At 40.2% G+C, this 22,965-nt stretch overlaps 1 protein-coding gene and 1 pseudogene across 3 annotated transcripts; one reads left to right on the top strand and one right to left on the bottom strand.

Annotated features, from left to right (window-relative positions):
- Positions 1-4,846: 4,846 nt before the first annotated feature.
- On the bottom strand, positions 4,847-11,443 carry LOC145431049 (spastin pseudogene; annotated as a pseudogene). Its single transcript, XR_013911417.1, has one exon. The product of XR_013911417.1 is annotated as a spastin pseudogene (transcript).
- Positions 11,444-13,066: 1,623 nt separating this feature from the next.
- On the top strand, positions 13,067-22,335 carry LOC113008061 (uncharacterized). Of its 2 annotated transcripts, none has more exons than XM_080306373.1 (3): positions 13,067-13,173; positions 19,354-19,494; positions 19,637-22,335. In XM_080306373.1, exon 3 carries the CDS (start codon positions 19,682-19,684, stop codon positions 20,465-20,467), a length of 786 nt encoding a protein of 261 aa, XP_080162499.1. In that variant the 5' UTR covers positions 13,067-13,173; positions 19,354-19,494; positions 19,637-19,681; the 3' UTR covers positions 20,468-22,335. The 2 variants fall into 2 exon arrangements, with proteins under 2 accessions (XP_080162499.1, XP_080162498.1); XM_080306372.1 differs by lacking the exon at positions 13,067-13,173 and adding an exon at positions 13,639-15,946.
- Positions 22,336-22,965: the final 630 nt, after the last annotated feature.

The raw sequence follows: 22,965 nt of genomic DNA on the forward strand, positions 1-22,965 counted from the left end.
AAGCTTGTTATATTGTTATAAACTCTATTTTACGTATATTTCCATTTATGTTTGCACATGTTCAATAAAATCATTGCTCCTGAGGCAACGAGGAATGGCTAAAGATTTCTGCCACTACTCCATAACAAACATCAACTAAAAGTGTTTGATAAATGCATTCTATTTGCTTTTTTAAAAATCACAAAGTGAGAGATTTTTTTTCAATTTAAGTGAGCATTATGTTAATGTTTTAAATGTCATGGCATAGGATCAGATCGCTTCAAAGTAAATTATATTTTGAAATGTACAATCCCTTAAACACTGTGTCCTGATCTTGAACTAATAACTACTGAGATCTCAAGTCTACTGCATAATAAGACAAACAGCACCATTTAGAAAATTTCTTTTTATTGCAAGTATTCTTAATGCTTTGATGTTTTGTACAGATTTTCATATTTACAGTGATAATTAGTATTCGTCTAATAAATAATACAACTGAAAGTCATTCTCTAGCCTACATGTTTAAATATTGCACGTGCAAAGTATGTATAATATGTGCTTGTCCAATAGATATGCTGTCTTAGCAGCTATTTACAATGTTACATAAGAAACAAATGTGGGATCCAACCACCATGCTACTAAAGAGACACTGTGCGTTTCCCCTCCAAAACAAACCCTCCACTTCAGTGATGGAGTCATGCAATTATTCTACTGGGGTGAAGACAGTTTAATTACAGCATCACTGCAATAACAGTATCCATCCAAAAAAAAAAAAAACATCAAATAAAATTTTAATTATTTCTAAATAAGAAATTCGTGATAAAACAGTTTTCCAATTAACCACTACATAACAGTAGTGTCTAGTTCTTATTTGGTAGGAAATGTCCACCAGTGCTGTAACGTTTTCAAAAATAATAGTAAAAGAAAAAAAGCATTTTGATGAAAAACTAAACCAGCGTGACCTACTGTACAAGTTTGTTTAGGCTGCTTTTGCAGCAGTGCTCTTTATAAAGTCTCCAGGGTGTGATAGTAATAAATCATCTGTGAATGAAACCTTTTACACGTTTAAAATCACTTTGTCTGCCATAGGCAAGAAATCTGTTCCTATAAATACACCGTTTAATTATGTGTTCGCATTGCAACTGCTGCTCTGCCAGAAGTGTAGGTAGAGCAAAGTCAACCTATACATTATACATATCCTCATATTTGAACATTCAATATCAATATATTTTCCACATATTGTGAATATAACGCTGAGTGTGCAGAGAGGGAGAAACACGCAAACACCGTGACGAGACAAGAGCACGGGCAGTGTGATGTTACTTCACCTCTAGATGGCACTATTGCACAACCTACAACCTTCTGCATCGTTTCACTGGAATGGATGACAAGTACAGTGCAAAAACAATAACAGGAACAAACTGAGTCCGATATGATATACATATTTATGCCAAAAAAAAAAGCCCGTTTGATCTTGTGTTTCCATGTAGGAACAGGGAAAAATGTCTATATTGTGTTGTCTGGTTCACCTCGGCAGAGTTCTATGGCTTTGGCAGGAGGGTTGAGAGGAAACAGAAAGGGCCTTTACCGCCTGCACCTGGCATGTTTGTGATGAAGCAGCTGCCTCTACTCCTGCTGAGCCTCCTCCCTGTACCTCTGAACCCGAGTGAGCAGAGAGCACCGACGGTCATGCACACACACAGATACTGTACACTTCAACAGACACTGGAGATACAAATGATGGGCCATTTGCTAAACCTGCAGCACACACTGCTTTCTATGTGAAAGAACCATTCTGTGAGAAAAACTCTACTGCTCATTTGATCTATGACCTCTGAAAAACAGTTCATGATTTCCATTACTATTCAATTATAAAAAAAAAAAAAGTACATTCCCTGGGTTATACAGCACTGATATGCAAAGCTTAATTGTATATCTGTAACTCTAGAACTGCAGTATTTATAGTTTTCTTAGTTTAATATTTCAATTTCATATTCTTCTTCTAAGTATAAAATCCCTTTTGTTATATTTGTCTCGTTAATTTAACTGAAATACACTGAAAATTGCTCACAAATTAAGGTTTATGTGTCAATACAAATGCAGGTTTTATTGCTGGGAGCTTCCCGTGATGCACTGACTATTTCTTCTTCCATGACACTAATGTTTTGTCTTTGCTTCATCATTTATGTACTGTACTGTATCCCCAGTTTTCCAGCGAGGGCTGCGTACATTTTGATTGCATTAACGTTTTTATCCAGCCTTTATGTGCAAGCTTGAGCTGCAAAATTCAAATGTAGTTACTGACAGGCCAAAGTGCAACAGGGAAGAGATTAAATGGGATCAAAGGGAGTGGCATTATAAATTCCTTCCTTCCTGAGATTCAAATCCTCCAATCAAAACGGTGCCAGCAATGCAAAGACAGATTTCTTTAAAAGATTGCACACAATAACAAAGTCAGTCGTTTATTTATTAAAGCACTGTTAATAATTTTAGTTGCTGCTATTTCAAATAAATGTTTGGTACAACAAATTTCTCCGTGTTCTGTCTCAGGCTTTATTCGGGCCCTGGTACTAGAGCTATGGTCTGTTCTTGAGTGCAGCAGTGACGACATCAGAGTGGTCCGTCCCAAACCAACTCCCATTGACCCCACAGATAGGAGTTGCATTAAGGTATTGTATGTATGTGCGTGCGTGTGTGTGTGAGAGAGAGAGGGAGAAGGAGAAACTTCCTGGAGCCCACAGTGCCCCAATTTTTAGATATCTACATAATAGTACAGACACAGATCTCTTAGAAGTTTTGCTTTTCCATCATGTTTTTAGCTCACTGGTTACAAAGGTGTTTAAATTGATTAAAATTAAATTGATTCCAATTATTATTAACCCAGGACTCAGAATAGTGGTCCATGTGTTGCTGTGATACCAGCAGCCATGTAGAAAATTCACTTGTGAATATTCATATTTAAGAAACTGGCAATAGTGATTTTGTTAACAAGAAAGGCTTTTTGCTGATTGGTTTATGGGTGTCTGGGCAAATAAGCCTTACTTTCATAAGACTGCATTTTTAGTTATGTTTTTGGCAGAATTTCTCTCAGGAAAGCTTCAACAAGCTCCAGCGTGAGCCTGTCTGTGTGTGTCTGATGCTTGGCCTCTGACAGCAGCCAAGTCATCTCTCTCAGAGAGACTAGCCAAGTGAATACGGACAGCCAGTGATGTGTAAACTGTGTCCTGCCACAGGCGACTTTAAAGTCTGCCTTATCAGTGGGTTATACATATATGCTGAGGTCAAAGGAAAACTAAATATACACACACCAGCACTTTGGTGAATTAACTCGAGTCTTTGCTTTAATCTGTGCTAAGTACAGTAGGAGGTTTGGTAGTACATATGAAGATAAGTTCACACATGCACAGAAACATCAGAAGACACATGAAAGTATAGATATTTCTATTTTAGAAAAAAAAATCCATCGTATCTTGTTTTTTTCTTTACGTTTCTTTGAAGCTGTTTAATATAATCTAAGTTGTAGCTCGTTTGTGCAAGTGTCTCTCTTTTTTTCCTTTGATGCTTTTGATGATATATTTTCCCTGTTCTACCAGACCCAGTGAAAAATGCAGGGAGCTTTCCTGTAGTTTAATATTCTTCAGGCTGCAATAGGTTTCTGCTCAACCACTCTGCTCAGAATATATGTCTTATTCAGTTTTGAGAGTGTGGTAAACCATGTTTTATCTTTGCAATCATAAATTCTTTTTACATTTTGTTTTGCTTTGAATACTACAGATATTATTTGTCATATTATCGGTAGTGTTTGTAGTTGAATAGTGTTATATTATTATTATGTGTTAGGATTTGATCAATCCATGACGTGCACAAATGCATTCACAATGGTCTTTAAAAGCAAATACATTTTTTCTCTCTAACAGCTGCTGTATTTACTTTCCTCTTCAGTCCTTCCTGTACTTGGTCAACCTCCTCTCCTCTTCCCAGTCGGTGTGGCAACTGCTGGGCCGACAGTCTTTGGCCAACAAAAGCGAATACACCCTGAGGGAGATGCCAACCTCCATACCTGTAAGTGTTTTTCTTCTTCTTCTTTTCCACACACTGCAGTTTTTTTTTGTCATCCATCTGAGGGCATGTTTGCACTTTTTATTTGGCCTCCAAACACCACCCACCCATTTGTTTTACTTCAAACGCATTCAAATAAACCCTCTCACACTGAGACTGATATACGTTCTCCACCTTACCCATTGTAAATTTCCACACAGTTTTCGTTTTGCACCCTATCCGGTGCATTCTTGTTCAAAGCCTCTCATTTTACTCCACAGGATTTGATTGACAGACTGATTGCCGTGAATTCGGATGGGAAGATTCATTCTCTCTTCCACTACGAAGAGAGTCACACATTCGGCCTAAGGTGGGATTCATTATTTTTTTCATATTACTTAACATCAGTGGGGAAGTAGACGATATCAGATTATCACCTGGTGACTGCACACACACTTCAGCCTCTGGCAATAGGAGACTGGCATGGTGACGTAATCGGCCTTAAAATGCGGCCTTTAAGGCTGCAGACCCTGAATTGGGATACAGCCTCTGAATCGCTGCATCTTGTAGCTGTGTCGTCTTAAATTGGTCATGTGATTTTGACGCGCCGGCGCGTCCGGCAACCCCAGAGGTTTAACTTAATATTTAAGTGTCTCTTGGTTTTAGACTAGTTGTTTAGTCTAATTTGATGTTTTAAACCAGAAAAGGAAGAAGAGGGCTTAGAATTACAGGTAAGAACTGCTCAGTGGTATGTGATAAACTGTAAATGTAAAGCTTACAGGTCAGTCCTCATGTTTTTAAATCAGATTTTGAGTCTGTACATGGCACATTATGCTTTTGCATGTTGTGAAATGTGCTGCAAAACAAACTGAGGTAAACTAACTGGTTTACTGTGATGGATTTAAAGTGCGTGTGACTGGTGCGCAGTGGCTGTGGTGCTCACGGTCAGAGTTCAGTCACAAAGAGGGTAACAGAGATGAATTTAAAGTTAAGGTGATGGTGCTTAGATTCATTCACAGACTGAAACCTTCACACCAACTTTATCCTGTGTCTCTTAGTTTTAGACTAGTTGTTTAGTCTATTTTGATGTTTTAAACCATATCACAGGGTTTTTACTCCACCATTTACGGGGTTTTAACAAGCAAACAAAAGACAGATCGTGATGTTTGAAAATGTTTTGGAAATATTCTTTAAAGATTAGATGTAAAATACGCAGAGGATAAATTCAATTGGTTTATTAGTTTATTACATAAGTTGAAAAAAAGTTAAACAAGTAAATAAAGAAACAACGTAAAAGAAAAGTAAACAAAACAAATCGGTAAATAAAGGAAAATGGTAATAAGAAGGGGAAAAAAAAGAAAAGAGAAAACCCCAACAATCCCCTCTGAGCAAGCACTAGGCGACAGTGGGGAAGAAAAACTGCCTTTAAACGGGCAGAAACTTCCGGCAGAACCAGGCTCACGAGGGGCAGTCAACTGCCGGGACTGGTTGGGGTGAAAAAAGATGAAGGAGAGAGGGAAGAAGTGTTAGGAGAGAAGGGGAGAGGAGAGGTGAAAATTAAGATGGAACAGAGGTGGAGGGAGACGAGGTGACGTCAGCAGTAGAAAAAATAGAAAGAGTAGAAAAAGCAGGAGTGTCCCTCCTCCAGAAGAAGCGGAAACGTTTTTTCTTCTTTTCCATGAGCTTTTCCACGACCACTTTTTTCTCTAGGATGAGGGTTCTCAACTGATCGGTTGTTTCTTCAACTTCCTTCTCAAGTTTCTGGCATCTTTGCTCCATTTCTTTTAATAGATTGCACTTGTCTGTATTTTGCTGTTGTTTTTCCTTGTGCATCTTTTCTAACTGCTCATTTCTTCTTGTGATTTCTTGAAGCTTACGCTGCAGGTCTTCATTTATTTTCTCTTGTTGCTGCTTTTGTGCAAGCATTTCAGCGTTTTCACACTTCAAGTTGTCTGAGTTCAACAACATCTCATTAATGACCTCTGAGTGTTTTTTCGCCATTTCATTGATCCTACGCTGCATCTTTGAACGTCGTTTTTCCAATACTTCTCCTTCCAGTTCAGGTGTTCTGTCCTTCATTGTATTAATTTGTTCAGTTGTAGATTTCTTCTCTCCAAGTCCTGGAGAATACGTTTTTTTTCTTTTTCCTGTTGCTCTTTCTCTTGAAGAAGCTCTTTATTTTTGCACTCTGTTTCATCCAGCCTGACTGGATTTGGATTTATTGAAGAAGGACCACCAAAATCTTTGTTCTATTTGGTGTACATGTTAAGAGTTGCTGGACTAACAGTTGGTTTGATTTGCTTCAGAGAATCCTCAAAGTCTTTTATCTTAATGTTGCGCACCTCAGCAGCAGCTATAACACGGACTTGTTCTGGTGCCAACTCTCTTATTGGGCCAAGTGCAGCATCTTTGGCTAATGCTGTCAAATCGCTCCCTGAATATCCTTCAGTCACTTTTGCAAGACAGGACAGTTCGTCTTGGCTCAGTGGACTCCCGTGCGTTCCCAAAAGATTTTTCAGCAGCGTAAATCTTGTCTTCTCATCGGGTAAGGTCACATATACTCTTTTTGCAAAGCGCCTTAATATTGCTTCATCGAGCTCCTGGGGCCTGTTCGTTGCTCCCATTACAAGTACTCTGTCATCCTTTCCTGACTGCAACCCGTCAAACTCAATGAGGAACTCAGTTTTTAAACGGCGAGAGGCGTCGTGCTCCCCCTCCCTCCTTTGACAGAGCAAGCCGTCCACTTCATCGATGAAGATTACTGAGGGCTGTCTCTCTCTTGCAACTGCAAAGAGTGCTCGTACGAGCTTCTCGCCTTCTCCCACATATTTGGAGGTCAAACTAGCAGCACTGATGTTGAAGAATGTTGCATTAGACTCTGCAGCAACTGCTTTGGCGAGCATGGTCTTCCCATTTCCTGGTGGGCCAAATAAAAGCAAGCCACGTGCAGGAGCTCTCAGACCAGTAAAGAGATCAGGTCTTAAGGCAGGAAGGATGACAATTTCTTGAAGTGCTTGCTTTGCCAGATCCTGCCCTGCGATGTCATCAAATGACACAGTCGCTCCACTGTATACAATTTCATTTGTAATTAAGCTGACCAGTTTACTGTCCACATTCTTTTTCATATCCCTCTTCGGGGGCTGTTTCACAGCTGCCGGTCTTCCATTCTGAGTTTTTCCCACCCGAGCGGTTTTCTTTGCATCAGTTATTCTTAATGGAGGTCTTACAGAAGTGGAGGGTCTGATGGTGGTGGAAACACCTGCGGGTTGACTTTTAGGAACTGACTTTGGCTTACTTGCAATTGTTTTGGTCGACATTTCTCTTGCGCGACTTCCCCCCTGTTCACAGTCATAACACGGTAAACTAGTCATAAACGAAAACGTTTAGGCTATTTATCGCATTTAAAGGTCTTTCTTTGGGACAACGTCACAGAACACAGAAACGTCACAGGGCTTTGGAGCGTGATGTTACAGAGGTTTACAAATACTTTCAAATATAGCTCTGGTCGAACGTTTGAAGGCTGCGAACAAACTGACTAAAACTTGCTGCTCCTGACCCCTATTTATAGAAAAACTTCAAAGGCTCAAAGGCATGTGCTTGTGACATCATCACATGTCCTTGTGACATCATCACATGTCCTTGTGACATCATCACTCTTCATGAATCAGATTGTCACATGACATTTTAGAATGGGGATGTTTTTTTTTAAACCGTTTTCAAATTTAACCCTCTGTGGTCCAGGGTATAATTGGCCGTTCTTGACTATTTTTGATTTTACCTCTATATTTCACCTTTAAAATATGTTTTTCTTGCCTTATTTGGCACCATTATTTTCAGCACAACCTCAAATATCTGAAATTTGAGTTATTGTTTTCATTTTGGTATACTATATTAGCACAGTTGATCTAAATTAATAACACAATAAATTGTGTGTGCATCTCCTGTTTTGTCATGGTTGTATGTCCCGGTTCGTGACAGGCTGCATGAGCTCATCTGGTGGGAGTGTAGTACTGTAGTATTTCAGGCATAAAAACGTGGTTTTCACAGACCTTGTCACAGGGTCTGAGTCTAAGATTCAAATTGTAAACACACAAACACTCAGGCTTGCTGCAAACCTTAGCTGATCCCCCGTGGGCTTAATTTACTGCCATTGTTTACGCACCATTGTAATTGCTTCTCTAGTTTGGCATTACACTTTAATTATGGAATGTAATTATATTTTGTCTATTTTTAGTTGTGGCATTGTGTTGTAATTAATGAAGGGCCTGCACACTCCAATATCAATTTACAATTTAAATTCTCCACAGCATGTTTAACTACATTATGTTGTGCCTTTCCAGAATCCCAGATTTACTTACACATCTCCCTTTATGATACATTAGTACTACATTTGACCTAAACCTTTTCCATCCTTTTTCCAAACTCTCATTCATTTTTTACCTGATAACCAAAAACTGTGATAGTGAAAGGCTGAAATATTTCTAGGGGTATGAGATTTCTGTGTGTTTTCTGTAGGTGAGCAGCTGCGAGAAGTTTGGCTACGGGGTGATGGTGACACAGGTGGCAGCAACTGCTCCGGGAGTTGTGGCTCTGCACAGTTCAGGTACTATTGCAGTTATTTGGACACAACAAACACTTGTCAGCTGTGATGCTTAAGGCTTATATTATAAGTTGTTGTTGTTGTTTTTGTGTTGTCGGTATAAAGGAGACTTAAGGCAGCTTAGGGAGAAATGTATTTGTCAAACCGTTTTTGTTTGGGTAAGAAAGAGTAAGAAGAGGCGTTCTTTTTTGATAAATGGATTCACATATCAGTTGTATACTGATACTAGGTTTATCCATATGCAAAAGGCTCCAGGAAATACCGTACTCTTGTCAAAAGAGGTCAAAAAATGAAGCTAGTGAACAAATATTTTAATCCTGCATTCTTTCTATTGGCTAGAAGGGGCGACTCAACTGGTTATGGGAAAAGAAGTCTGATTACTTATCAGCCCTTCGCTTATAACAGCACCGCTGCGTTCTGAAACCTATTCTCTCCTATGACTTTACCCACGCAAGAACAGTTCCCTGCTGTGTTGAGCAGCGCTGGCTGTGGAGCACTCATGTGTTCCATGATGTGACATATGTTTGTGCCATCGATAAAAAGGCAGACTGACAGAAAGAAGGATGACCTCAAAAAGTGATATAGTCCAGACAGAGCTTACAAATGATGGGCCATTTGCTAAACCTGCAGCACACACTGCTTTCTATTAAATACTGCACGTGCAAAGTATGTATAATATGTGCTTGTCCAATAGATATGCTGTCTTAGCAGCTATTTACAATGTTACATAAGAAACAAATGTGGGATCCAACCACCATGCTACTAAAGAGACACTGTGCGTTTCCCCTCCAAAGCAAACCCTCCACTTCAGTGATGGAGTCATGCAATTATTCTACTGGGGTGAAGACAGTTTAATTACAGCATCACTGCAATAACAGTATCCATCCAAAAAAAAAAAAACATCAAATAAAATTTTAATTATTTCTAAATAAGAAATTCGTGATAAAACAGTTTTCCAATTAACCACTACATAACAGTAGTGTCTAGTTCTTATTTGGTAGGAAATGTCCACCAGTGCTGTAACGTTTTCAAAAATAATAGTAAAAGAAAAAAAGCATTTTGATGAAAAACTAAACCAGCGTGACCTACTGTACAAGTTTGTTTAGGCTGCTTTTGCAGCAGTGCTCTTTATAAAGTCTCCAGGGTGTGATAGTAATAAATCATCTGTGAATGAAACCTTTTACACGTTTAAAATCACTTTGTCTGCCATAGGCAAGAAATCTGTTCCTATAAATACACCGTTTAATTATGTGTTCGCATTGCAACTGCTGCTCTGCCAGAAGTGTAGGTAGAGCAAAGTCAACCTATACATTATACATATCCTCATATTTGAACATTCAATATCAATATATTTTCCACATATTGTGAATATAACGCTGAGTCCTGCCTGACAGCACATTCCCATGAGTGTGCAGAGAGGGAGAAACACGCAAACACCGTGACGAGACAAGAGCACGGGCAGTGTGATGTTACTTCACCTCTAGATGGCACTATTGCACAACCTACAACCTTCTGCATCGTTTCACTGGAATGGATGACAAGTACAGTGCAAAAACAATAACAGGAACAAACTGAGTCCGATATGATATACATATTTATGCCAAAAAAAAATGCCCGTTTGATCTTGTGTTTCCATGTAGGAACAGGGAAAAATGTCTATATTGTGTTGTCTGGTTCACCTCGGCAGAGTTCTATGGCTTTGGCAGGAGGGTTGAGAGGAAACAGAAAGGGCCTTTACCGCCTGCACCTGGCATGTTTGTGATGAAGCAGCTGCCTCTACTCCTGCTGAGCCTCCTCCCTGTACCTCTGAACCCGAGTGAGCAGAGAGCACCGACGGTCATGCACACACACAGATACTGTACACTTCAACAGACACTGGAGATACAAATGATGGGCCATTTGCTAAACCTGCAGCACACACTGCTTTCTATGTGAAAGAACCATTCTGTGAGAAAAACTCTACTGCTCATTTGATCTATGACCTCTGAAAAACAGTTCATGATTTCCATTACTATTCAATTATAAAAAAAAAAAAAGTACATTCCCTGGGTTATACAGCACTGATATGCAAAGCTTAATTGTATATCTGTAACTCTAGAACTGCAGTATTTATAGTTTTCTTAGTTTAATATTTCAATTTCATATTCTTCTTCTAAGTATAAAATCCCTTTTGTTATATTTGTCTCGTTAATTTAACTGAAATACACTGAAAATTGCTCACAAATTAAGGTTTATGTGTCAATACAAATGCAGGTTTTATTGCTGGGAGCTTCCCGTGATGCACTGACTATTTCTTCTTCCATGACACTAATGTTTTGTCTTTGCTTCATCATTTATGTACTGTACTGTATCCCCAGTTTTCCAGCGAGGGCTGCGTACATTTTGATTGCATTAACGTTTTTATCCAGCCTTTATGTGCAAGCTTGAGCTGCAAAATTCAAATGTAGTTACTGACAGGCCAAAGTGCAACAGGGAAGAGATTAAATGGGATCAAAGGGAGTGGCATTATAAATTCCTTCCTTCCTGAGATTCAAATCCTCCAATCAAAACGGTGCCAGCAATGCAAAGACAGATTTCTTTAAAAGATTGGACACAATAACAAAGTCAGTCGTTTATTTATTAAAGCACTGTTAATAATTTTAGTTGCTGCTATTTCAAATAAATGTTTGGTACAACAAATTTCTCCGTGTTCTGTCTCAGGCTTTATTCGGGCCCTGGTACTAGAGCTATGGTCTGTTCTTGAGTGCAGCAGTGACGACATCAGAGTGGTCCGTCCCAAACCAACTCCCATTGACCCCACAGATAGGAGTTGCATTAAGGTATTGTATGTATGTGCGTGCGTGTGTGTGTGAGAGAGAGGGAGAAGGAGAAACTTCCTGGAGCCCACAATGCCCCAATTTTTAGATATCTACATAATAGTACAGACACAGATCTCTTAGAAGTTTTGCTTTTCCATCATGTTTTTAGCTCACTGGTTACAAAGGTGTTTAAATTGATTAAAATTAAATTGATTCCAATTATTATTAACCCAGGACTCAGAATAGTGGTCCATGTGTTGCTGTGATACCAGCAGCCATGTAGAAAATTCACTTGTGAATATTCATATTTAAGAAACTGGCAATAGTGATTTTGTTAACAAGAAAGGCTTTTTGCTGATTGGTTTATGGGTGTCTGGGCAAATAAGCCTTACTTTCATAAGACTGCATTTTTAGTTATGTTTTTGGCAGAATTTCTCTCAGGAAAGCTTCAACAAGCTCCAGCGTGAGCCTGTCTGTGTGTGTCTGATGCTTGGCCTCTGACAGCAGCCAAGTCATCTCTCTCAGAGAGACTAGCCAAGTGAATACGGACAGCCAGTGATGTGTAAACTGTGTCCTGCCACAGGCGACTTTAAAGTCTGCCTTATCAGTGGGTTATACATATATGCTGAGGTCAAAGGAAAACTAAATATACACACACCAGCACTTTGGTGAATTAACTCGAGTCTTTGCTTTAATCTGTGCTAAGTACAGTAGGAGGTTTGGTAGTACATATGAAGATAAGTTCACACATGCACAGAAACATCAGAAGACACATGAAAGTATAGATATTTCTATTTTAGAAAAAAAAATCCATCGTATCTTGTTTTTTTCTTTACGTTTCTTTGAAGCTGTTTAATATAATCTAAGTTGTAGCTCGTTTGTGCAAGTGTCTCTCTTTTTTTCCTTTGATGCTTTTGATGATATGTTTTCCCTGTTCTACCAGACCCAGTGAAAAATGCAGGGAGCTTTCCTGTAGTTTAATATTCTTCAGGCTGCAATAGGTTTCTGCTCAACCACTCTGCTCAGAATATATGTCTTATTCAGTTTTGAGAGTGTGGTAAACCATGTTTTACCTTTGCAATCATAAATTCTTTTTACATTTTGTTTTGCTTTGAATACTACAGATATTATTTGTCATATTATCGGTAGTGTTTGTAGTTGAATAGTGTTATATTATTATTATGTGTTAGGATTTGATCAATCCATGACGTGCACAAATGCATTCACAATGGTCTTTAAAAGCAAATACATTTTTTCTCTCTAACAGCTGCTGTATTTACTTTCCTCTTCAGTCCTTCCTGTACTTGGTCAACCTCCTCTCCTCTTCCCAGTCGGTGTGGCAACTGCTGGGCCGACAGTCTTTGGCCAACAAAAGCGAATACACCCTGAGGGAGATGCCAACCTCCATACCTGTAAGTGTTTTTCTTCTTCTTCTTTTCCACACACTGCAGGTTTTTTTTGTCATCCATCTGAGGGCATGTTTGCACTTTTTATTTGGCCTCCAAACACCACCCACCCATTTGTTTTACTTCAAACGCATTCAAATAAACCCTCTCACACTGAGACTGATATACGTTCTCCACCTTACCCATTGTAAATTTCCACACAGTTTTCGTTTTGCACCCTATCCGGTGCATTCTTGTTCAAAGCCTCTCATTTTACTCCACAGGATTTGATTGACAGACTGATTGCCGTGAATTCGGATGGGAAGATTCATTCTCTCTTCCACTACGAAGAGAGTCACACATTCGGCCTAAGGTGGGATTCATTATTTTTTTCATATTACTTAACATCAGTGGGGAAGTAGACGATATCAGATTATCACCTGGTGACTGCACACACACTTCAGCCTCTGGCAATAGGAGACTGGCATGGTGACGTAATCGGCCTTAAAATGCGGCCTTTAAGGCTGCAGACCCTGAATTGGGATACAGCCTCTGAATCGCTGCATCTTGTAGCTGTGTCGTCTTAAATTGGTCATGTGATTTTGACGCGCCGGCGCGTCCGGCAACCCCAGAGGTTTAACTTAATATTTAAGTGTCTCTTGGTTTTAGACTAGTTGTTTAGTCTAATTTGATGTTTTAAACCAGAAAAGGAAGAAGAGGGCTTAGAATTACAGGTAAGAACTGCTCAGTGGTATGTGATAAACTGTAAATGTAAAGCTTACAGGTCAGTCCTCATGTTTTTAAATCAGATTTTGAGTCTATACATGGCACATTATGCTTTTGCATGTTGTGAAATGTGCTGCAAAACAAACTGAGGTAAACTAACTGGTTTACTGTGATGGATTTAAAGTGTGTGTGACTGGTGCGCAGTGGCTGTGGTGCTCACGGTCAGAGTTCAGTCACAAAGAGGGTAACAGAGATGAATTTAAAGTTAAGGTGATGGTGCTTAGATTCATTCACAGACTGAAACCTTCACACCAACTTTATCCTGTGTCTCTTAGTTTTAGACTAGTTGTTTAGTCTATTTTGATGTTTTAAACCATATCACAGGGTTTTTACTCCACCATTTACGGGGTTTTAACAAGCAAACAAAAGACAGATCGTGATGTTTGAAAATGTTTTGGAAATATTCTTTAAAGATTAGATGTAAAATACGCAGAGGATAAATTCAATTGGTTTATTAGTTTATTACATAAGTTGAAAAAAAGTTAAACAAGTAAATAAAGAAACAACATAAAAGAAAAGTAAACAAAACAAATCGGTAAATAAAGGAAAATGGTAATAAGAAGGGAAAAAAAAAGAAAAGAGAAAACCCCAACAATCCCCTCTGAGCAAGCACTAGGCGACAGTGGGGAAGAAAAACTGCCTTTAAACGGGCAGAAACTTCCGGCAGAACCAGGCTCACGAGGGGCAGTCAACTGCCGGGACTGGTTGGGGTGAAAAAAGATGAAGGAGAGAGGGAAGAAGTGTTAGGAGAGAAGGGGAGAGGAGAGGTGAAAATTAAGATGGAACAGAGGTGGAGGGAGACGAGGTGACGTCAGCAGTAGAAAAAATAGAAAAAGTAGAAAAAGCAGGAGTGTCCCTCCTCCAGAAGAAGCGGAAACGTTTTTTCTTCTTTTCCATGAGCTTTTCCACGACCACTTTTTTCTCTAGGATGAGGGTTCTCAACTGATCGGTTGTTTCTTCAACTTCCTTCTCAAGTTTCTGGCATCTTTGCTCCATTTCTTTTAATAGATTGCACTTGTCTGTATTTTGCTGTTGTTTTTCCTTGTGCATCTTTTCTAACTGCTCATTTCTTCTTGTGATTTCTTGAAGCTTACGCTGCAGGTCTTCATTTATTTTCTCTTGTTGCTGCTTTTGTGCAAGCATTTCAGCGTTTTCACACTTCAAGTTGTCTGAGTCCTGGAGAATACGTTTTTTTTCTTCTTCCTGTTGCTCTTTCTCTTGAAGAAGCTCTTTTTTTTTGCACTCTGTTTCATCCAGCCTGACTTTCAGCACTTCGTATTTTTTCTTTATGCCTTTGAGTTGGTCCTGCATTTGTGTGACCCCTTCCTTTTTCTGTCCGAGGATTTGTGCAGTTTGTTCCATAGCTTCATCAAGCGTTCCTTGGAGCGCCTGATTCTTTTGCTCCATGTTTTGGAGATCCCTTTGCATCTCCCCAATAGTAGCATTCGCGCGTTGAAGCTGGGCAGACGTTTCTTTTAATTCAGCACTCTTTGTCTTGTTTTCCTTCATCAGGAACAAAATCTTCTGTCGTGCTTCACCAAACTTTCCTTCCCAGGCCTCACTAATAATTTTTGTGTAAGGCTGGCGTTGCTGTTGTTTTTCCAGCTCTTGATTTCGTGCTTCCAATTGTCTGCACTTCTCCTCCAGTTGAAGCTTCTCTTCTTCAATTTGTTTAATTTTTGCATGTAGGTCGGAGTTTTCCTGTAATGTCCTTTGGACTGATGAGGCACCAATGGATCGTGTCATATCAGGCTTCCCTCTTGAAGTGAGTGGCTGGCCAGACCTCGAAGGAGAGGCAGCAAGATTGTTTATTCTTTGTTGGCATTTTCGTGGATACATTTTTAATCCTGTGCACAGTGACTCTGAAGAGGTTTACAAATACTTTCAAATATAGCTCTGGTCGAACGTTTGAAGGCTGCGAACAAACTGACTAAAACTTGCTGCTCCTGACCCCTATTTATAGAAAAGGCTCAAAGGCATGTGCTTGTGACATCATCACATGTCCTTGTGACATCATCACATGTCCTTGTGACATCATCACTCTTCATGAATCAGATTGTCACATGACATTTTAGAATGCGCCCCCTGCCGCCATCACAGTAGGCCAGACAAAGGATACAGCTTCAGCTATGGTGGTACGTGTGTAGTCGGTTGCAATGTTAGATCTCACGATCGTGAAGGCAAGAAACTGGATTAATCTTTTAATCGTTTTCCATCCTGGCGGCAACGTGAGGGATCCCATGTATCCGATATCACCAAACAAAGACGCCAGGCATGGATTGCAGCGGTGAGACGAGCGGATATCGAGTTCCGTGCAATCCCCAGCTTTTTGTTGGTTTGCTCGCGGCATTTTCTCTCCGGTGAGTTCTAAAGTAATTCATATCACTATCCGATTGTTGAGTCTGACGTCACTAGCCGTGTCTGGGCCTAAACTCTGCTGCAGGTCCATATATCAAATGATCACTGTGGCATTACTGAGAGTTAAAACACTGTCTTAAGTCTTTCATCTTTAATAAAATTATCAGCGTTCTGCTCTACCAGGTGTAACAACTGAGTTAAACATCCAGGCATCCATGACAATGGAATTTATGACATATGAGTTAGAAGTTAGCAGCAAGTTAGCTCGCTAGCTTCTATCTAAATACAATATAGCATGTCCTGACTGCGGGGTTTTGGAAACAAATTAAAACGTACAGCTTTCTTATCACTTCCAACATAAATGAAGACAGAAAACTAAACAGCAGTGACAGTGGCTGCAAATTTTACCAGGGTTTTAGTCAAATGCCCCCCTGTGATTTTACCTGCACCCTGCGATTTGATTTTTAGTTATTTTAACAGCAAACTGAAGAAAAGCCTTGACTCCGTTGCTCCACTCACCACCAAAAAGATTAACGTAAAACATGCATCACCCTGGAGAAACGAAGAAGTCAAAAAACTCAAAAGAAATTGCAGGGCAGCAGAAAGGAGATGGAGGAAAAATAAAAATAATATCAACCATCAAATATTTTCCGAGCAATTTAAAATGTACAATAATACATTAAGGAAGTCAAGAAATTCATACTTCGCCAAAATAATCAGTATTAACAAAAATAATCCCAAGGTCCTCTTTTCCACCATAGATCATTTATTTAACCCTGATTTTAACAGCTCCCAAAGAACCCCCACAGACTCGCTCTGTGAGCAGTTTGCAGACCACTTCAGGGGAAAGATCAGCGCCATCAGATCTGATATTTTATCTAATCGCGATATGATTGTAAACACATCTGAGGGCTCGATTGTACCTGAGGAGACACTGGACAGCTTTGTCCTGGTTAATGCTGAGAACTTTCAGAAGGTTTTCTCCACAGTGAGACCCACCACATGTCTTTTAGATCCAATCCCCTCTTCACTCTTTAAAACACTTTATGGATTTTTTGAGGCTGAGCTTTTATACATGATGAATTGCTCTCTTCAGTTGGGTGTCTTCCCTGCTGCCTTTAAAACGGCGGTGGTGAGGCCCCTTCTGAAGAAGAGCAATTTGGATTGTAATGATTTTAATAACTACAGACCTGTATCCAACTTACCATTTTTAAGTAAAGTCTTAGAAAAACTTGTTTTTACTCAGATTACTGATTTTCTCAATGATAGACAGATCCTGGAGATATTCCAGTCTGGATTTAGGGTGAACCACAGCACAGAGACGGCTCTCCTAAAGGTTTTAAATGATCTTAGATGTAACTGGGACGCCCAAAAGCTCTCAGTCCTGGTGCTGCTGGATCTAAGCGCAGCCTTTGATACAGTAGACCACGCTATTCTTTTAAACAGACTAAAACACATGGTGGGCCTCTCTGGTGCTGTACACAACTGGTTCACTTCCTATCTCTCTGACAGATCTTTTATGGTGAGTATGGATACATGCTCCTCTAAGATCCATAAAATGACATGTGGTGTGCCTCAAGGGTCGGTTCTAGGCCCTGTACTTTTTAATTTGTATATGTTGCCTCTCGGCAGTGTCATCAGGAGGCATGGAGTGAACTTCCACAGTTACGCTGATGACACGCAGCTGTACATCTCCGTGTCTCCTGATGACACCAGACCAATGGATGCCCTTTTTAACTGTATCTTGGATATAAGATCTTGGATGGCAGAAAACTTTTTACAGCTTAACCAGGACAAAACTGAAGTTTTAATTGTCGGTCCTGAAGCTCAGAGAGAGAAACTCTTGTCTAAATTAGAGGCATTTTCACTATGTCCTTCGCTACAAGTGAAAAACCTGGGTGTTATTTTTGACTCTGAGCTTGGTTTTATCCCACATGTTAAACATGTAACCAAAATTGGATTTTATCATCTAAAAAATATAGCCAGAGTCCGCCCTATTCTCTCTCGGGCCAACACGGAGATGCTGATGCATGCTTTTATTGCCAGTCGCATTGATTACTGTAATGCCCTGCTCTCTGGTCTTCCTAAGAAGAATATTTCAACTTTACAACTCTTGCAAAACTCGGCAGCTCGTGTGCTGACGAAGACCAGAGGGCGGGCCCACATTACACCGGTTTTAGAATCGCTGCATTGGCTCCCCGTGTGTTTCAGGATCGATTTTAAAGTTCTTTTATTGGTTTTTAAATGTCTTAATGGTCTTGGGCCTTCTTATCTCTCAGATCTGCTTTTACCATACGAACCCTCGCGGACCCTGAGGTCCTCTGGTACTGGCCTTTTGATTGTCCCTAAAGTCAGGACACATACTCACGGAGAGGCAGCTTTTCAGTGGTATGGTCCTCGTCTGTGGAACAGCCTGCCGGAGGAGCTCAGGGCCGCAGAGAACGTACATGTTTTTAAGAACAGGCTCAAGACCCACCTTTTTAATTTAGCTTTTACTTAGCGTTTATTTATTTTTTATGCTTATTTATTCTATCCTGTTATTCTATTATTAATTTAGGATTTACCTAATATTTTTTGATTTTATTCTTATTCATTTTTTAATCTTCTTACTCTATTTATATTTATATTTATATTGTATCCTGTTCTTATTTATTTTATCATTTTACCCTGTATATATCGTATTGCGTCATATCTCCAGTGTTTCCTCGGAGGGCGCTCTCTGCACCGGGGCTGTTATTGACCGTGGCTGCTGGTCTCTGGGGTCCTCTCAGCCTGGTTGGGGGGCTCCTTGGCCTCCCTCCGGCTGTGTGCCCAGCCCGGAGGCTGCGGTCTGTGACCGGCTCCCGGTGCAGACGGCTCTCTGTTATAATGTTTCCTCACTTGGCTCATGCGAGCCCAGCCCAATTTTTACTCTTTAAGTGTGCGCGTGTGTGTATGTGTGTGTGTGGGTGGGGGTGGGGGGATATATGTGTATTGAGAGTGTGGGGAGTGAGTTGGAGGGTGGGGTGGGCTGCTTTTAACTATGTAAAGCACTTTGTGCTACATTTTTTCTGTATGAAAAGTGCTTTATAAATAAAGCTTGATTGATTGATTTGTAGGGTTACTGAAGTTGGGCTAGCTGGTATATAATGATGTGCTACGTGACCGCTAGTAACACAGCTATGTTAGCACAATATAAACACGCTAACTTTTTTTCCACTCGATAAAAGTTAACGTGAGTGTTCTCGGTGGTCAGGAACAAATGTAATCGCATGGCAGGATGCTGTAAAAGGACCAAACCAAAAGGCTTTTAGTGGGTTTTTTTTTCAATGCGCTGCGGTCATAGATAATGAGATAAAACATGCTAATGTGTGATGCTGCAGAACCACGTCATGTCGACTGAGTAGCTTTTGATTTGGCATTATTGCAGGCAAACCAGCATATGAAATGGATGTAACAAATCCAGACTGGGCACCAACACTGCACATGGGGCACGACGACAAACCTGTGTCAGACTCGGACCGGCACGCAAGGCGTATGCAACGGAAGCGAAAAAGAGCACCCATTGCAGGTAAACACCCCCCTCTGAAAACATACTAAATTGCTCTTATGGTACACTAATCCGCACATAACTTAAAGATGAATCACACACCTGTCATTGGAATATTGGTGTACATTAACCTTAAGTCTATGCACTATTTTTTATCTTACAGGCTTGATGATCGATGAAGGTCTGACAGAAGAACAACAACCATGTCATGGAGGCAGTGGACAGCAGTTGTGTTGGACAAGTGGAGGTTGACGTACCAGCTGCAAATGTGGACAGTGGTGATGGGAGTGACAGCGTCACGGAAGCTGAAGGGCAGACGAAGGACTGTGTGTGCAGTCAACAGGGCAGAGCAGAAATAAACCGGCTGTTGGAGGAGAACAGACTGCTTCGAGCACAGTTGCAAAAGACAGAGCTGAATGAAACTTTCTTAAAGGACGATACCGAAAAAGTAAGATATTACACTGGACTATATTGTTATGCTGTCTTAATGTCCCTCTTCAACACTGTCAAAGATTTCCTGCCAATACCGAAGAAACTGACAGGTTTCCAAATGCTCTTACTCACACTAATGCGTCTGAGACTTGATCTTCCAGTCCAGCATCTTTGTCATCTATTCCATGTGTCGCACAAAACACTGTCTTCTGTCTTCACCGATACCATTGATGTTTTGTATGCCCACTTAGGAGCACTGGTGCACTGGCCTGAGAGGCACTGTCTGCAGGCGACAATGCCTCCACAGTTTACTGAAACTTTTGGAAAACGAGTAGCAATCATTGTTGACTGTTTTGAGATTCGAACAGAAAGACCATCTAATTTAAAGGCACGCGCACAAACATACTCTCATTACAAGGGTACACAGACCATAAAATACCTCATCGGGATTACACCCCATGGAGCTATTTCTTTCATTTCCAGGGGATGGGGGGTCGTGCATAGAGCAGGGCGATATGGCCAAAAATATTTATCACGATATATATTTGAAAATTTGCGATAACGATATAACCGACGATATAATTGATGCGAGACAAAATACAACTCCACAACATTACTAGCGCAAAAAGACAACCTTCCATTTATTTTCACTTAAACAAGAAGCTGGTTTTTATGTACATTAAAGCTTTATAAAAATGTAACAGTGCAAATGCAAATTCCTTGCTGAAAGTTTAACCAAAAGGCATTTCCAGTAGAAATGGGCTGACATATCCTGAGCATAACCATGTATAATATCCACTGAAGTTAAAAAGAGGTGCTTTGCAACATTAAACTGCAGTGTGCAGTACGCATTTTTCGGACCATAAGGTGCACGGGATTATAAGGCACATTAAGCGAAACAAAGCAGTCAGATAAATCAAACTTTATTAAACTCATTCTTCTTGCTTCCTCCACTTCTGTACCATTGATTCATTAATGTTGAATTCTCTGGCAGCTGCTCTATTCCCATGTTGTTGCAGTATATTAATGACTAACCTGGTATTGTGGATAGATTATCTCAGTTGTTCTCCTGACTGAAGTTTGGTCCGTTTACAGCATCCTGCCATGCGATTGCATTTGTCTCTAACCATGAAGAACCTTCACGTTAACTTTTATAAGTGGAAAAGTGTTAGTGTTCGTCCTCCAGCTTCACTGTTTATGTTATGCTAACATAGCTGTGTCGCTAGCGATCACGTAGCACATCATTATATACCAGCTAGCCCAACTTCAGTAACCCTACAAACGTCACTGCTGTTTAGTTTCCTGTCTTCATTTATGTTGGAAGTGATAGCAGAGCTGTACGTTTGATTTTTTTCAGAAATCTCTCAGTCAGAACATGCTATATCATGCTTAGGTAACTAGCGAAACTAGCGAGCTAACTTCCGCTAGCTTCCTGCTAACTTCTAACTCCATTAAATGTAATAACTTTTTGTTTTCATGGAAGTTAAACTTTATAGTTACACCTGGTAAAGCAGCAATGCTGATCGTTTTACTAAAGATGAAAGAATTTAGACAGTTTTTAACTCTCAGTGATGCTGCAGTGTTGTTTGACCTGAAGCATACGGAGTTTAGGACCCAGATTACTCCCAGATTTAAGAGCATCTTAGTCCGACAAATACGACAATAACGACGACCGCTTGCATGTTCTGCAAAAAAATGTGCTTTGTCGTGTATCTGACAGACAAACACCAAACCAGTTCCACATCACGGAAGTTGCACCATTTTTACAAACCAATTCTGGTTCATCTGTTTCACTCAACAATCGGCCATGTGCGTATGAAAACAAAGGCACTGCGCATGCGCGTTTTACTCCCATTCTATCGCGATATTTCATTTTCCTATCGTTGCCTAACATTATACCGGTATTACCGTGAATGGTATAATATGGCCCAGCCCTAGTCGTGCATCAGATAAACACATCATAGAGAGATGTGGCATTCTTCAAAAGCTGTTACCAGGGGACGTAGTATTGGCTGACAGAGGCTTTGACATCAGAGATGCTGTAGGAATGATGTGTGCGGAGGTCAAGATTCCAGCTTTCACAAAAGGCTACTGTCAACTTGATGCAAGGGACGTTGAACAAACGAGAGCAATTGCCCACCTGAGAATTCATGTTGAGCGAGTAATAGGTAGTTTGCGCAACAAGTTCAAAATGTTACACACAGTCTGATTACTCTTATCATGTGAGGCTGAAGACACAACACTTCTTGATAAGATCGTTAAGGTTTGCTGTGTTTTTGTTAATATGTGCCCCAGTGTTGTTGTCAAACCAGGGCCAAATGACACTTGCTCCTGTTGAGTATTCTTAAAGCTGTTCTTTTGGATGTACTGTACATTGTAAATAGTTGTACTTTGTGTGAAGTTGTTTTAATAAAACAAAAAAGAATAGTATATTTGTTTGTTTTTCTTTATTATAGATCTATTCACATGTACACAGCAATCACATAAAAATGAAATGCAAACTATTTACATCGCACCACACAGCTGTCATCAATCTTTAACCACAACATGAAACATTACAGGCTATTTAGAGCAGCACGTTGTTTCGAGAAGTATTTCCCAACAAGTTCAGGAAGGCACATTTTACGAAAGAAGTCTTGTGCTTTCTTTAAGCGCGGTTTCCAGAAATCCACAGCAGGGAAGACGCGAGTCACAGCAAGGTCTCTCTGTGTCCACACAACGAGGCCACAGTGGCTGGCGCCCGTAACAAAGACTCAGCGTCTCTGTTGTGTAAACACGCCAGTGATTGGGGTAATGTGGGTGACTGTGTAGTGTAGTTGGTGTAATAGTTTTCGACTCCACACAGTCACTGCTTTGCTGTGCTTCTGCAGCGTATCCAGTAATGGTGACAAATCCTCCAGCGTTGCAATAGGAAGCTGCTCTTAAGCGCAGAAAGAATTGTTTCCAGGGATTTCTATTTGTATCCAGCTTGGCGTGCAGGATCCTTTGTGTAATCTATGCTTACATATGTATTTTACACACAGACAATGTGAAAAATACAACACATTGCTATGGATTGAT

Source organism: Astatotilapia calliptera, chromosome 9, assembly GCF_964374335.1.
Source record: "Astatotilapia calliptera chromosome 9, fAstCal68.1, whole genome shotgun sequence".
Classification (NCBI taxonomy): domain Eukaryota; kingdom Metazoa; phylum Chordata; class Actinopteri; order Cichliformes; family Cichlidae; genus Astatotilapia; species Astatotilapia calliptera.